Source organism: Eucalyptus grandis, chromosome 7 (assembly GCF_016545825.1).
Source record: "Eucalyptus grandis isolate ANBG69807.140 chromosome 7, ASM1654582v1, whole genome shotgun sequence".
NCBI classification, from domain to species: Eukaryota; Viridiplantae; Streptophyta; class Magnoliopsida; order Myrtales; family Myrtaceae; genus Eucalyptus; species Eucalyptus grandis.
The window spans coordinates 44,593,304-44,609,656 of NC_052618.1; the positions used below are offsets into that span (position 1 = coordinate 44,593,304).

Genomic DNA, 16,353 nt, shown 5'->3' on the forward strand with positions numbered 1-16,353 from the left:
CCATCAAATTGGTCCTCTAATCTCCTCCTTGAAGCTATACCTCGAGAAGCTTGAGGCATATCTCTAGTATGGGGGGTAACGACTCCCTTACCGTTGCAACTCCTATGAAGTAAGGCAAGCGTCTCTGAGTTGGAACACATGGCCACCCGAAACCAAGAATGAAACTATATCTTAGTATCTAAAAGCCTAAGCACTAAATACTATCATCTAATCTCACATTGTTTGAAATATGTACTCATAAAAGTTAAAACTTAAACTTTAATACCAAAAGATGTCACGCCCCAAAATTACAAAAATATGGGGATGACATGGCTGTCCTTCCCCACGAAAGATGCAGCTTCAAATATAACTAACAACCCGATATCAAAATATATATCTCCAACCATATTTACATATCAAATAAACCAACTGGTTGGTTACAATATCAGAGTTTCCTTAATTCACCACAAAGAATATGTACAACCAAAACTCTCCCAACAAACTTAAAAGAATAATATACACTGATTCCTTAAGCTATACCCAAAAGTATGACTCTCAAAAGTTTCCCATAATAGTACTCTCGTCCTACATGCTGTTAACTGAGGGACCTGAAAAACATGAAGAATGAGTAGAATGAATAACCACAGCTCAATGAGTAATATATAACTTCTAAGCAGATCGGGCATCCACATTACATATTTAGAACTTAAAGACATGACTCATTTATGCCAATCAAAATATAACAACTCACATGAATAAGTAGAGTTCTATTTTACTTCAACCCAACTATATTAATAGCAACATTTCCCTTTCATATCTATAAAATCGAAACATGTATCATTGGTTCAATTCAATAATTGAACTCGTCATATCTCATATCAATGGTTCATTCCATACTCAATATCTAACTCAATGCTCCAAAAATGACTCATGAATTTAGGTTATCGTGTAGTACTTAGTCCTTACCCAATTTATATCCAAGGTACATGGCCCTAGATGGCTCCCACAAATACATTATCATGCAATACTTAGATCTTCATTACGCATGTTAAAAGTGCAAAACCCTAGAGGTGGCTCCCACATGACTTAAGTTGCCATGTAGTACTTAATTCTTGACTACAAGGCTCTAAAGGTGATTCATACGAAGTTTCGTTATCATGTAACACCTAATCATTTACCAATTCACATTACAATTAGTTTTATGAACCCAAAACATATCATCTTACAAGAGTTATCTCATAAATCAAATGTACAAAATAGCACAAATGACCCTTCAAGAATAGTTTATCGAACCATCCCCAATAACTCAAAAGTATCAAACATTTTATTCAGCTTTATACAACAAATATGTCATCACTTCCATATATATATCCTTACCTCAATACATGGGTTTTACAAAATCAAAAAAGGTGTTAGTACTATGATCTTGTCGTCTACAACCCAACAATAAAAGGTACTCATATTGTCAAACTTGCGGTTTAAGCGCTACGTTGCGTAGTTAAATTGGCTTGTTTGGCATGCGCATATGAAATCCGCTTTGTCTCTTCCCTATTTTTCTCTCTCTCTCTGTTCTATCTCTCCCGCGGCAGCTCTCCCCCGGCAGCTCTCGGCCCCTTTTAAAACCGAGCGTGACCTGTTTCTGCTTTCCTTCTCTTTTTTTCTTTTTTTATTTTGTTTTCCTTTTTTTTTTCGGGTCCCACCACCCATACGAGGTCAACCCCGGACGGCCGGACGTGATAAAGAACGTGCCCTGATTTTGCTTTCCTTCTCCGTTTTCTTCTCTTTTTTTTGGTTTGGAATATGCTTAGTAAACCGTACCCTCATATAAATTATAATTAATCCCCCACATATTTTCGAAGAGAGAGAGAGAGAGAGGGAGAATTTTGTCTTGTTTGGATTCTTGTGTTCTTTCATAGAGTCCACAAAATGTGTGGCTGGGGATTCACCGTCCATTTTCCAAGCTAAGGGTACGGTTAACCAAGTATATTTCTTTTTTGGTGGCTCGCACCGCTTTGAAAAGTCAAATATTACGAAGCAACCTTGAATAGCCGGACATGAGATAAAGAAATGTCAAGAGTCAAAGAAGGCAGGGTGACTTCCAACTGAAGAAACGTCACGTTCGGCTATGATAGCTGTGCCAACAGTCGGAGAATATATAATGGTAAAGGCTTTAGATGAAACGCACACAAAGTAGAGGACTTAACCAGAGCACTAGCTCATAAAACTTAACTAGCCGAGAGAGAGAGAGAGAGAGAGAGATGAGCAGCAGCGGCAAGGAGGAGGTGGCGGTTATGGAATCGTACCCGATGAACGGTGGGGATGGCACATTCAGCTACAACAAGAACTCTAATTTGCAGGTTCTTCATTTGATGTTAAGTAGATGCATTTCCAAGCAACCATTTCTTAAATTTCATGGAATAGAGCTAAATGATAGAATTAATTGTTCTGTCTTTCGCTAAGCTTTGCCTGAATTCAGCTTTTGAAACTTCTCTCTGGTTGTTCATCTCTTGTGACCCATTATGGTTTCAACGAGACAAGTATCAAATCATCAAATAAACTTGCTACTCTGACATGCATCGCAGAGAGTGGCGACAAACGTCGCCCGGGAGACAATCAACGAGGTGATCGCAGAGAAGCTCGACATAAAGCAATTTTCTCCTGCTCTGACCACTTTCCAGATCGCGGATTTAGGCTGTTCGGTCGGACCAAACACCTTCCTTGCAGTCCAAAACATCATAGAGGCAGTCCGACGCAAGTACGAATCACAAGGCCTCTCCTCCCAATTGCCTGATTTCCAAGTCCTGTTCAACGACCACGCGTCCAATGATTTCAACACCCTCTTCGCTTCCCTGCCATCTGACCGACCGTACTGCGCAGCTGGTGTGCCAGGATCCTTCCATGGGCGACTGTTCCCCAAGGCGTCCCTCCATTTCGTGCATTCGTCTTACGCGCTTCAATGGCTTTGCAAGGTGCCTAAAGAATTGGTTGATCCAAATTCCCCAGCATTTAACAGAGGGAGAGTTCACTACACAAGTGCTCCATGCGAAGTGAGCGATGCTTATACATCTCAGTTTGCAAAGGACATGGTGACATTTCTGCACGCTAGAGGTGAGGAAATTGCAAGTGGAGGCATCATGGTTCTAGTCATGCCCGGGATTGCTGATGGCATTCCTTATTCACGTGTACCATCGGGCGTGATGTTCGACCTTTTGGGGTTCAGCTTGATGGATATGGCAAAGGAGGTAAAAACTGGAAACATTGTCAGCAAAATTTTCTTTCTTACCAAAAATAGTTAAATATGGGTGCAAGTGTATATCAGCATAGTTCACTTACAGGTCTCACAAATTTGTTTTTAGCGAAAATATAGATAATCCATAGTTCATGTCTCATTTGTGCATGTCTTAATGTGTTTATCATATGCATGTGGACCCTTTAACGGATTTCTTAAGGCTTTCATTCCATCGTTAGTTCACTTATATTCAAAGCAATCCCATTGAGTTGCACAGATGACTTGATGAAAGTAACTCTCTACAGGGTATAATAAGTGAGGCTCAGGTGGATTCATTCAATTTGCCAGTGTACGCTCCCTCTCCTGACGAGATGACGGCACTAGTAGAGAGCAATGGGTGCTTTAGCATAGAGAGGATGGATTTAGCAGCTCCTGGATCGAAGATCGATGTCTCGTTCGGAGGGCATGCTTGCATGCTGCACTTAAGAGCTGGAATGGAAGGCATCATCAGCAAACATTTTGGAAGCGAGATAATTGACGACCTGTTTGATCGTTTTCTCGGGAAAACCAATGAATTTTCCGACCGTTTAAACTCTGCATATCGTCAAGGAAGCCAACTGGTAGCAATACTGAAGCGCAAATAATGCGCACTTGGGAGTGGAGTCCGCACTTTTTTCAAATAAAGTTCCAGATATCTACTTTCCTCTTCGAATTCATACGTCCCATATAAGGCACTCGAAATCTGAATACGGTGAGGATATTTAGCATTTGTCCTGGTATGATCTTTACAGTACTTGTATTGCAATTTTTGATGAAGTATCAATGTATTGAACTTTTTGGTACTCTAAGGCTTCGTTAAGCAAGAAGTGCACCAAGAAGGTGCTTCATCAAGAAATAAAGTCAAAGCAGCATTACGATGCTTGTCCTCATACATGGAGTAGCTTTGGCACATAATTCTAATTTTTTTATTCTATAAGTAATTTAAATATTTGAAATTTGATGTGTTGGGCTTTCTTTTCTACTGAGCTGGACTGCATAACTTCTTTCAATTTGTCCCACGAGAAAAGAAGAAAGAAACTAGGTAGATTGTATCGTGAGACCTAGAATCGAGCGTGTAAATGATTGCTTCACAGCAAGCTGATTTCCAACCTGCAGGTTTTGGTGCAGTGAGATAATGAGTCGCAAATTTTTCTGCTCCTACTTTTTAAGATAATATTGTACTTTTGGCATTAATATGATCTTTAAATTCCTCGTAAGAAAATCTTGTTAATCTCCTTTGTGCTGAGGAATGTTCCATCCCCATGATAACAGCTGCCGCAAATTTTCCCCATCAGCCATGGCAAGAGCATGATCTATTCTCAAATTCCATGACAAACCAAATCTGATGCAGCGTCATCTGGCCTAGAGCCATTATCTGAGATTACAGAAATGTTATTATGTTCAAACCCACCAGCATTAGGAATCCGAGGAACCTGTGGCATGGAAGAATAACTATCATACACAGAAATTTATGGGGTATGCAAAGTTTATCGCGATACGGAAATTCCAATTCAGAAAGACTATAGACAGTGAACAGCCGTTTGACATTACCATTATGTACAAAAGATGTAATGCACACACAAATAGCAGTCAGAATGTTATTTAAGCTTCGCTACACAAACAGCAGGAATTTAGGAGTACCGTTGCCTACACATTTGCAGAAGACCCAAATACAACAACTTCGGTTTCTTCAACTGAGAAAATATCCAAGTTGGATTTCTCAATTCAGACGCAATCGGGTGAAGTAGTCTTCAAGAGTGGACTTACGAGCACTCATCCTACCTCGTTTTTCCTTCTTAATTTGGATTAGTTTATCATATACACACCAAGGAAAGCTAAGATAATGATCTCGTTTTAAACCCTCGTTGTAGCAACCCCAATACTCCGGATGATACGTGACATGATACCACGCAGATGCTTTTGCATATTCATCAACGGGCTCAGAATACGAACCACTTCCCTTATCATTAAACCAGGTCCGAGCTTCCTTTCTCAGGGATTTTACTGCCATAGTGATGGATTCAGCGTCCCTCCTCTTGGTGAAAGATTTGGACATTTTTATTATGCAGCCACTAAGTATTTCAGCCTCTGTGTCAATCCCATAATACTCCATCAGATTCCCAGCTTGTAATCATAATTACCCTTGTGATAGAAAGCGTCATCGACATAATCCTCAAATCCGTCCACTTCCATCTCTGGGTCATAAGATTGCCTCGCCATTTCCAGTGTGAACTTCCGAATAGAGCTTGATGCATATGCTTCCTCTTTGACTTCCGGAAAAGCTTTCCGATCACGTTATTGGATGGGTAGCTGGACTTGTCAAGCTTCTCCATGAAGTCTGGGTATTCCTTGACATACAGATTAGGAGGTATCACAGCAGGTACACCAGTTTTTGGGAAGTCAACCGCAATAGAGAAAAGTCTGGCAAGGTCTAAACATTCAGGGCTCATGGCCTTTTCAGGCTGACTATCTGCAAAGACGGTGTGGGCATTGGCAATAATTCCAAGGCTGTCATTAAGTATGTAATTTACAAAGTACTCCTCCACTTCCTGTTTAAGCAACAAAACCACAAAAGGGTTTTAATTACCCACATATCCATAGAGCATTACAAGAGAAATCAAGCGGCGAATTTCCAAATGCAACTCATTGATTTCGGCAAATTGATCATCAATAACCCTTCAAAAATAAAGTGTGCTCAGATATACATCTTCTCTTAAGAGTTCAAGGTATATATGTGCTGGCCACTTCCAATTTCAATGTTCCCAATGATTCAAAATAATCTGTTCATGTCATTATCAAGAAAAGGAAATGTTCTGTAACGCAAAAGAATAATGCATAAACCAATCTTAGTAGATGTATATGCATGGGCAAGTATAGGCTTGCAGGTAGATGCTTATCGCCACGGTATTTCCAGCAGAATCAATCTTAATAAAAACAATAATACCAATTCAGAGAATGGAAGCCTCGTAACGACTGCCACCTAAAAGAACAAGGAATTCTCAACAGCAGTGAAGAGTGGGTACCAAATCCAAGGTCAAGAACATAGGCAAAGTTTTACTTATAGAGTCACGCTGGAACAAAACTTATTATAAAGACCAAAAGATTCTTTCCATAAACCCATGCATCATTATCGTAATGATAACTTCCAAACCCCAATTTAAGAAACGCCACAGTTAAAACAAGTATACAGCTAACCCCAAAGCATGAGCCCAATCCTATTCCCCCCAATGGCAATGAATCTTTATTCTCTAGAAGAGTTTCTTCACAAGGAGGAAATTGAATGGACCGACCCATGGTATATCTAATTTCAGATCATTAATATTTCCCATGATGGCCAGCCTTCTAGATAAGGAAAAATACCACAGTAGTAAGGTAGTTTCACTTGGTGATGAAAATGATGCTTTCCATGATCACACACTTTAATCCATCACTTCCTATTGCATTGATATTTCCTAGATAATAATCAAATTTAACATAACAGATTCACAACAGCTGGAATATAAACAAAACCCATGCATCATTTCAGTAAGCCTACTTTTTCATTCCCTCATCTTTACTTAAAAAATTAGCTATGTCCCTCCACAACAGTCACTTGAACTGCATCCAAGCACAATGCCTGACCAGATACAACTCTAAGTTTGGCCAAAATATATGAAATGTTGAAATAGGGTTTCAGAACCAGTGAAATGGCTCTGCTAGCCTTTATAGATACATTTGATGAGCGGCTCTTAATCATAGGTAAACCCACATCCGAGTCGAGACAACACTACAGCCTCAAGTGCTTCATTATTTACCATAGTCGCTTTTTGTTTCCCTACAAAGATTCATATCACTTTGTGTGCAGTTGTGCCTGAAGTTGAGTGAGCAAAATTTGGCAGTTAGCTTTTAGGGCAGAAGATGAATAGAGGCGTTGACAAACTAGGGAAGCCTCCAAACAAGCAAAACTTAATGAAGTACATGTGGAGAATTCTGAGTGCAAGTTCTTTCCAGGGACTTCTCATAGAATAGTCCTGGTCAAACAGCCAATTCCATGTTATGTAAGGCATAAACAGATCTTTGACTATAAGAATCCTACTGACCTAATGGTTGAATTAATGAGCCCACTCATACTCAACTGTTTGCTTCATGACTAATTTTTAAGCTATCATCTGCTTGCAGAGGGTGCAAATTTTAGCTTCTCAGGGGTTCTTCCAGCCCAGGGAAGGAAGGAAGAGAAGCACACAAATTTATAAGTAAAAGGAACCAATAAGAAACCAAAAGAATACAGCAGGTTTGACAAGACATTTTGCTCACATGCCAAATTCCTCAGCAAAGATAAAATTATCCAAGTATCATGTCAGACAAGCCAAGTCAAGTGAAAAGATAGAGAATGCCAAATGATGGATGCTAGATGGATTTCCTACTATAACTGTAAGCTGTTCAAAATGTTTCACAGCATCATAAAAAGTCATTACAATATATATAATTCCGTGGAAATCCTGAGAAAAAGCATTACCTCAATTGTGACATCATGATCTAACCTCTCACTTGGGGCAGGCGTGTAATCCATAGGTTGTCTCTGGTGATGCGGAATTAATTCTGAGTCCCAGGAGACAAAGTAGATATCTCCGTCCAAATCACTCCCTGAACACTCATTTGGATGAGGCCTATTTCATTCAAGAATCGCATTATGCATTAACAAGAGAAATTGTCTGAGATGAGAATCATTAAAAGGACAGATCAATATCATATTTTGCTTTCTACTTTTATCTATTAAAACTGTGTTTGGGACAATTTAAAGTAGAAGAAAGTCAACCCGAATTACTCAAATTATGGGGAAGGAATTTTTTGCCTCTACTTTTAGCTAGTAGAATTAAAGGGTAAACCTATCAGTGTTTATCCAGAACTAGAACTATCAGAAGCATAGAACAACAGCATAGTAGAGGATGCTTCTTAGCAAAGTCGCATCACATGTAGACAGAATCTACATACAACCCTCGGATCGGTGAACTCAAACCTCATACAAGAAAGAGACAAACCAGAAGCAGGATCAACAAAATTTCAAATCTAGCCACCAAATCCCACTGGATAAATATTCTAGCATTTATTCTCAAAGCTTAAAGGTGATAGAAAAGCAGGCCCAAAACTATTTCTAAAGAAAAAATGTCAAAATTATCCTTGGCTATGTAAAATGCGGAAAAAATTAAATTGGGTTGCACATCAGTTCATTTATTTTAGACCTAGTACAAACATAATATTAGAAATTTTAGACCTTATTACTATAACTGAACCAAACCAAAACAATAGCCAAAGATCCACAACCAAAAGCAAAAACAAGTCCAAAATGGATCCATGACAAGTGCCAGTGCAACTGAGGTAATTGCAAGCCAATAACAAGGCATCTTAGAGTCATACCTTTTTCCCTTCTGTGGAAAAACAACACAATCCACCATATGATGTAAAGCTGGCACATCTATAGCAGTTAGAACACGCACATCACCTGGATGTAAGCAAGGATTCTTGGCAACAACTACTTTTCCCTGTACAACAAAGCTTTGATCTGAGTCAGTACCAATGAACACAATTGACTCATCCCACATCTGTTCTTTTCTTCTACCGGAATACTGCACAAACACCTGGCCATATTCCAAAGTTTGGGTTTCGTCAAGGCATCCCATCATTGATCTTCCTTCAGGAAGAAATATCCTTGTTTTTGTCCGCAATTCAGACAATTTTGTTGCTCTGAATGTTCGCAGCATCATCGATAGAAAAGGCTCAGCATCAGGCTTATAACCACACTTTAGCATTTCTTTGAGAATGTTACCATTCTCCCCCGGGGACATTAAATCTAGAGCCTCTTGTGCTCGTAGGGGATCAACTAAAATGGCATTTAGCTGATCTACAGCATTTTTTTGTTTTTTCTCGAACACGTGATCTCGAACGCCAAGTGTTGATAGAAGAGTGATCAACTGGCGATTAAGAAAGCAAGGCTGATATTTGCTCCATCCCAAGACATTTAGCTTTGTCTCATCTGATTCATACTTTAACATGCTCTTTCTGAGTGATAGTTTAACACATGACGTTGGATCAACCGCTACAACACCTTTATATCCAGCATAGCGAATTTGAAACGCGGAAGGAGTATAGCCCTTGAAGCCACATTTTCTTGCAACTTTCCGAGCGAACTCTCCAGATATCTTCCCAATTCCATCAGAAAAGATATAATTCATATCCTCAACAAGTGACTTGACTTCAATATCCGGAATGAGTTCAACTTCATCTCTACCTACATTGAGAGTTTCGGTAGATGAACTCAACGATTGGCCAAGTCTCGCAGCATATTTTGCCACATTTCTTATTGCACTGAATTTACCCATCTCTGCCCTAATAGTTGCAGCAGTTGTACCATCTGTTGGAGCAAACATCCAAGCAGAATTTTCACGTAACTGACTGGATGAGAAGGCAAGAAATTCAAAATGCTTATCACCTATTTTTATGCCATTCTTGAGAATAGAAAGGATCCTTTCATATATATCCGTTCTCCCATGTCCCGAAGCAGTGCGAGGAGATAAATCAGTTGAATACATTTTATCCAGGTCCTCATCCACAAAAGAAATACGGATAAAATTGTCAATGTACTTAGAATACCTCCGCAATACATGATTTGAGACATTAATTTCTGGACCAAAAAAATACACCCTGCATGGTGTTATTTGCACCCTATGTACATAAACCAAGCCAGCATCTAACGATATTGAAGACAGTTTTGTAGAATGCCGGGAGGTGAGATATTTCTTGTGTTGCTCAATCAACCACTGTGAAGGCTCATAACAACATTCTTTCAAATGGAACAGCTTGTCCAAGGCATCTAGGATTATGTCCATGTCCATCCTCCGTGGATCAACCATTCGATAAAAGGACAAATCAAGAGAAGGTCCAGCTAGACAGCCATTCTGAACTAACAAATTTATCTTAAAGATGATCTCATAAGGCAAGTCAACTCCTCTGGGAGGGCCTACGATTGGAACTAGATCCGCACTGCAGGAGAAAGGAGAACCATTTTCCATAGAAAGTGTTCCATCGGTTTCCTTATAATTGACAAAGTTCTCTTGAAAATTTGGAAGTTGATATTCACAAGGAATTTCTAAACATACAGCAGAAGACTGTCCAATGCAAGCTGAGGGAGTAAAATCAATCGCTCTCACCCACTGGTCATCAGAGCCATCTTTGAAAAAGTTGTAGAAATGACTGACCAAAACATCCTCTGAATACTGAACAACTTTTTTACGAATATAGGGAGCCCCATACAGCTAACATCCACAAGAACAAAATTTATAGAAATATATTAGGTCCTCTATCATAAGCAGCATATTATGCAAAAAAGCATGCGTGGTTGAATGGGAAGTGCAAGCATAAGAAAATAGATAAAGGACTGGGTTTCTTTCGTGTCAGTGAAAGTGAAGGTTTGGGGAGTGAAGCCGAAGCCCCAGGAGCTGGCTCCTTATAAAGGAAAATTTATGATGACCATCAATATATTTGCCTCCAAGGAAGATTTGCCACTATGCCAAAAGTGTAAAATTCTAAACCTTTTAGGCTCTAAAACATTCAAAAGTTCCAAATTAGCCAGAAGCAAGAATATGATCAGCAGATATGAACTCTTATCTCTATCACTGAAGGGAACTTGTGTACCCTGCTTAGCCTCCTACTTAACCAACCTTGCCATGACCCAGAAGTTCATTAAGATCAATTAACAATACACGAATCAGACAAGAGTCTTCATCTAACATTAACACGTAGTCTAAGAAGCTTGGAATTATTTAACTTAACAAATCCCATGATTCCTAAAATCAAGAAACAACAACCTCATGAAAAATTATAATCATAAACCTCCAAGCCTTATCCTTTAAGACTGTTTACAAAATTCTATCATGTCTTGTTGTGATACTGTGCCTTAGTGAGTTTTCAAATACTGAGTTTCAGTTAGGAAATTATCAACCACGGAAAATGGCATTGAATGTCGTAAATCCTGAAGTCATAACCTTTCAATTGTTGCAATCAAGTCTTCCTAGCCATAACTCAATTTGAGTTCTCTTGTCTAGCAGTTCTCTTGTCTGGCAGCCTGTCTCAAGCTACCGCGTCTGCATTTCAGGAAGAACGTAATTGGATAATTTTTCAAAAAGTCCAAAATTTCACCGCACATATTTACAAGTGCAGAACTTGCTTCATTGTATACTCAAGTTTTACGACTTCTAATACACCTTTCCCTATCAATCAAATAGCATGCAACCTAAGTACAAGGTAGCCCCTAACGTGATCTCCAATAGGTGTATCACCAGTGGTCCCTGCAGAACTTGCTTCATCCCTCTACTTTCTTTCTCCCAATTCATATGCATCCCTTTATCTAAAAAGTTCCACATTACTCCCTCTGTTATGTGTTTTCTCTTGTTTGCATAAATAATCGAATTACTAAGTTGGACGTCAAAGCACGCATGCTGTCTTATGATTCACGGAATTTTTTTATGTGGTGCCAAAAAGGAACCCCATCAGACAACATAAATATTGAAAAAACAAAAAAGAGAGAGACAGAGGCACGGACTCATGGCCATGGCCACTTGATCCGGAGCATGCAACCATGGCGCTTGAGCTCGTGGCCTCCATGGCCACCAGTTCTGGAGCTTGCCTTGGCCGCTCGAGCTGGAGCTTGAGCTCAAGCGTGGGGCTGCTATGGCTACCAGATCTGGAGCTCACCAAAACTTGAGCTCGCAGCCACCATGGCTGCTCATGCACCAGGTTTATTTTTTCCATATCTGGGATTTGAGGGGGGTAGCAGATGGTGACCACTTAGTAATCGGTGTGTCAGCAGAACATGTCCTTGATTCCAACTAAATCCGTGTGCTTCCTACAATGAAAGTTTCAACCATATCTTTTCTAAAGAGCCCTCTTCCACAATCTCTCTCTTAATTTACAAAGTTGTTTTTGTCTAAGTCTCCCTTCAACATCCAATTTTTAAGAAATTCCTTGCAGATTGTAGATACTGGAGAACTCATCCTTCACTCCCACAAACTCACTACCTTGACCCATTGTCGCAACCTAGCTCAATGACCCTTGGGTCCCAAGACAAGTGGCTGTACCAGAATTTTCCTCGTCCAGCCAGAGCCAATCAATAATGTTTGGAGTTCTGCCAGCCATTTCTCTGTAAAGATAAGGTCTTGGCAAGCTATCTATGTTCATGAGACATTTGATCCAGGCAGAAATACCATGAAGGTTAAACAGGGACAAAAAAAAAAAAAAACAAAAAACAAAAAACAAAACATCTTCTAAATGAGTTACATCAAGTCATCAACTGGGAGCTTGAATAACCCCATTTAGTGAGCTAAAAATCAAATCCCAACACTATGGGGAAGAATGTAGTACGAAGAATTTTAACATTCATTGGAATTAGAAGATCACACCCAAAACGATGTCCAGTCAAATATAAAAACCAAATATGCATTGTAGGATAAATCACAATATTAGCACAAAATAGTAAATCAGTCTCTTGTAATCTGAATGAAGTCCACTCACCTGAATCACAAGATACATTGTTTTATGGCCTCTTGCACGATGTAGCTCGATCTGCCAAATATTTTCATAGGATAACTCGAGCTTATACTCCGTATTGTGATAAGATAAAGGAAAGCAGAATTTTCTCATCCCAATCCCAAACCTTAGGGAGACATTCACCCCTTTCCACAGAGTAGAGAACCTTTTACTTGATACCTGACAGCCAAAATGCAAAGTGATACCTTCCATTGAATGCGAAAGGGTTCTTGGCCTTTGTACAATATCATGCTCAACCCTGCGAGCAGTTAGATAAGATCGCCCATACCACAAATCTTTTCGACTAGCAAGTAAAATAATCGACTCTGCATAATCAGCATTCATAAATTGGACAATCGCATATGATCGAACCCCACGTTTATCTTGTCTAACTTTGATGGCATAAATAGTACCTCTGCCAGTCCTTTGCTCCAGGCATCCCCTGACTGTATCTACAGTCACTAATGAAGGGAATCCGTGTACATTTATAGTCTTACCCATTTAACTGATACAAACTTTATAGCACTCTGTTACACCATATCAAGGGCATCACCAGGAATGACAGAAGAATGCCAGGCTAGGGCCTTTGAAAAGCACATGGACCATTTAACTCCAAGCATGAAGTTTGCCGTACTGAAAGGGGAAAAAGTTGGACAGGAAACATGAAAATTTCTATAAACTGATTGTTGCCTCAGACTACCACAAATCATCATAGCGATTGATCATCAAATGAACACTTGATTTCTCCATCTCGAGAAAACTATTTACAAGCATAATGGGCTTCAAACAGCTTTGTTCACAGTAAGCACAGGAGTGACCAGCATCAGAAAAACATCAAAACGGCCTACAATTTTAGGCAACCTATCAACATATGACAGTGATGGACTTTATTTCCAATTAACAAAAATGCCTTCCCGAAAACATCTACATGTTGATAATCATGAATTCTTCAATGAAGCAAAATAAGGAATTCAAAATAAGAATATCATTGGGACATTCACAGCACTTCGAGTCCTTCTTAAGCCGCAAGAGAATAGTGTGAAACTGCAACCAACTCACTATTGTGAATCATGTGCACTTTTATCATTCAGGCAAACCTCATTCGGAGAGAATGAGTATTGGAGGAGAATTATTGTTGAAGGGTACCTAGCACTTTATATCAGCTGCCAGCAGTTGTAGCAGAACAACTCACTATTGTGAAATCAAGTGCACTTTTATCATTCAGGTGAACCTCATTCGGAGAGAATGAGTATTGGAGGAGAATTATTGTTGAAGGGTACTTAGCACTTTACATCAGCTGCTAGCAACTGTAGCAGAACAACTCACTATTGTGAAATCATGTGCACTTTTATCATTCAGGCGAACCTCATTCGGAGAGAATGAGTATTGGAGGAGAATTATTGTTGAAGGGTAGTTAGCACTTTATGTCAGCTGCCAGCAATTGCAGCAGAACCAAATCTGTATCTTGGCACAAATCAAAACGACAGAGAGAAGAAATCACTTGTTCGCAACTATTGTTTCTTCAATCTCGGATCCATGCTGATAAAAGTATCCACGAAAACCCAAGATGTGTTGATCCCAACTAAACTTAAGTCAAATTTCAAGCAGCAGAAGTTCTCAGGATGCTGTCCAAACACATTCGTGAATGGAACAACAGGACGTAACTGAGCTTTCCAACAAACAAATTGCTACAGAGGTGAAACAGAAGGAATTCCTAAACCTTTCCCAATGGTATATTGACAGGCATACAAAAGAAATAGATAATTCCGCTAGGAATGTAAAGTACCAAGATGAATACCTCCCACAAGCCCATAACACTATGTCAAATTGCAATTAGATTCTCCACAATGCTTCTTGAAAAATTCCTTCCGAGTCAATGTTGATATTTTATAGTTGAGAAAAGGTTGCAATTCTAACATTCACACTCTAGAACATAAAACGAACAAGGAAGCAGAAATTCCCTTTTGTAGCCACATCTAAATATCATCGGAGAAAATGTCGTAATTCTTCTCAAATGTCTGGAGCTTTTCTTTTCCAATCACTTATATTTAGACGGGGCTACAAAAATTCTTTCGAAGAAGTTGCACACAAAAAACACACATCAATCAGCAAAAAAGGGTGAAAGTCCCATCTTGGCAACGACAGGGTCACAATTCAGCATTTCAGCGCAAGCAGCAAAACAGGACACATTTCGACACAAAGAGCGCGAATGTAGCGCGCCACACGCCACTTGAGCGGCAGAACCAATCAACACAGTAGGAAGTAAACTATCGGCAAGCACACGCTTGCGTTTTTTCGTCTTTTCTTTTCCCCTATACCCAAGCACCATCTCACTCCTGAAGCAAATTCCCACACAACGTAGCTTCTCGAACCAAACCTCCCCCACCCCCCCCCCCGAAAAAAAAAAAAAAAACCGTGAGATCCACACGTGATCGCAAACGTTCTTCACACGCCGGAGTTCCCACTCTCGAATATAACGTCCCAGTACAGCCAAAAAAAAAAAAAAAAAACACGGCGATCGTAAAAATCCAAACTTTACTGACAAGAAGGAGAAGAAGAAGAAACCCAGTTACCTCTGAGAGCTCGCCGAGCAGGGAAGCAAGAAGGGTCTGTCTCTGCGGCGACACAGAGTGTAGTAGAAAAGGAAAGTGCCCCAGGAAAGAAGACGGAGCAGCGTCTCCTCCGCCGACGTCCACCCCGAGTCAACCCCTCAGTCAACAACACCACACTGCACTAAAAAGTCAATCAAAAAGTCAATCAATCACTCTCTCTCTCACTCACTCACGCTCAGTCGCTCCTGCTCTTCTGCATTTGATATAGGGGTGGGGGAAGAGAGAGAGAGAGAGAGAGAGTGGAAAAGGCGACAATTCCGTCCTTCGCGGGCCATGCTGGCTGACGAATGAGAACGTGAGGATCCCTCTGCATGAAGCGGAGCGAGTTCCTTGTCAAGGAAGGAAGGTGTTTCCTCGGACGGGACCCACGCGCGCACGAAGAGAAGAATACTGCCGTACTGCCACGTTTCGACAGGTGACTGCTTCTCCTCCCTTTTCAATTTTTCTCTTTCCCTTTTCCACTCCCGAGATTTATTGAAGAAATTCTAGCCCCCCCGGAATCAATTGGCAAATAAAATAATCCTGATTCCATATCTTTCACAAAAAAATTATGATTTAAAAATATCTTATGAAAAAATATCGATATTATAAAAATAAATAGACAATCGGTCATATTTTTATTGAACAAGTGATTTTTCAATAAAAATGTATTTTTAATAAAAAAATTCATTGATTAATTATTCCAAAAACAAGTGATTAGGTTTAGAATTATTTATCAAATCATTCCATCCACGAAATAAATTATGTAACGTTATTAAAAATGATATGAAATTTTTGTGCGGCGCTTTCGTGCAAAACTTTTGACTATTTAAATTTTAGTTAAAATCGTGCACTTTACTATTTATTTTAGTTAATCGTCTCTCGTGACTTTTCAAGTTAATTTTTGAAATGATCGTGGCTTTTCAAAAGGAAAATCTAAGTCTAAGATGGACAATC

The 16,353-nt window shown here is 39.6% G+C and overlaps 2 protein-coding genes across 2 annotated transcripts; one reads left to right on the top strand and one right to left on the bottom strand.

Annotated features, from left to right (window-relative positions):
• Positions 1-2,177: 2,177 nt before the first annotated feature.
• LOC104453650 (loganic acid O-methyltransferase) lies at positions 2,178-4,125 on the top strand. Its single transcript, XM_010068260.3, has 3 exons — positions 2,178-2,336; positions 2,562-3,221; positions 3,514-4,125. The coding sequence occupies exons 1-3, from the start codon at positions 2,238-2,240 to the stop codon at positions 3,850-3,852; spliced, it is 1,098 nt and encodes a 365-aa protein (XP_010066562.2). The 5' UTR covers positions 2,178-2,237; the 3' UTR covers positions 3,853-4,125.
• A 694-nt stretch (positions 4,126-4,819) lies between these two features.
• Positions 4,820-15,548, bottom strand: LOC104455627 (RNA-dependent RNA polymerase 1). The gene is given in 7 exon segments (XM_039317129.1): positions 4,820-5,371; positions 5,374-5,523; positions 5,526-5,796; positions 7,743-7,893; positions 8,642-10,536; positions 12,791-13,438; positions 15,379-15,548. Coding segments are annotated over 6 exon segments (3,387 nt in total). The 5' UTR covers positions 13,307-13,438; positions 15,379-15,548; the 3' UTR covers positions 4,820-4,967.
• Between the last annotated feature and the right edge of the window lie 805 nt (positions 15,549-16,353).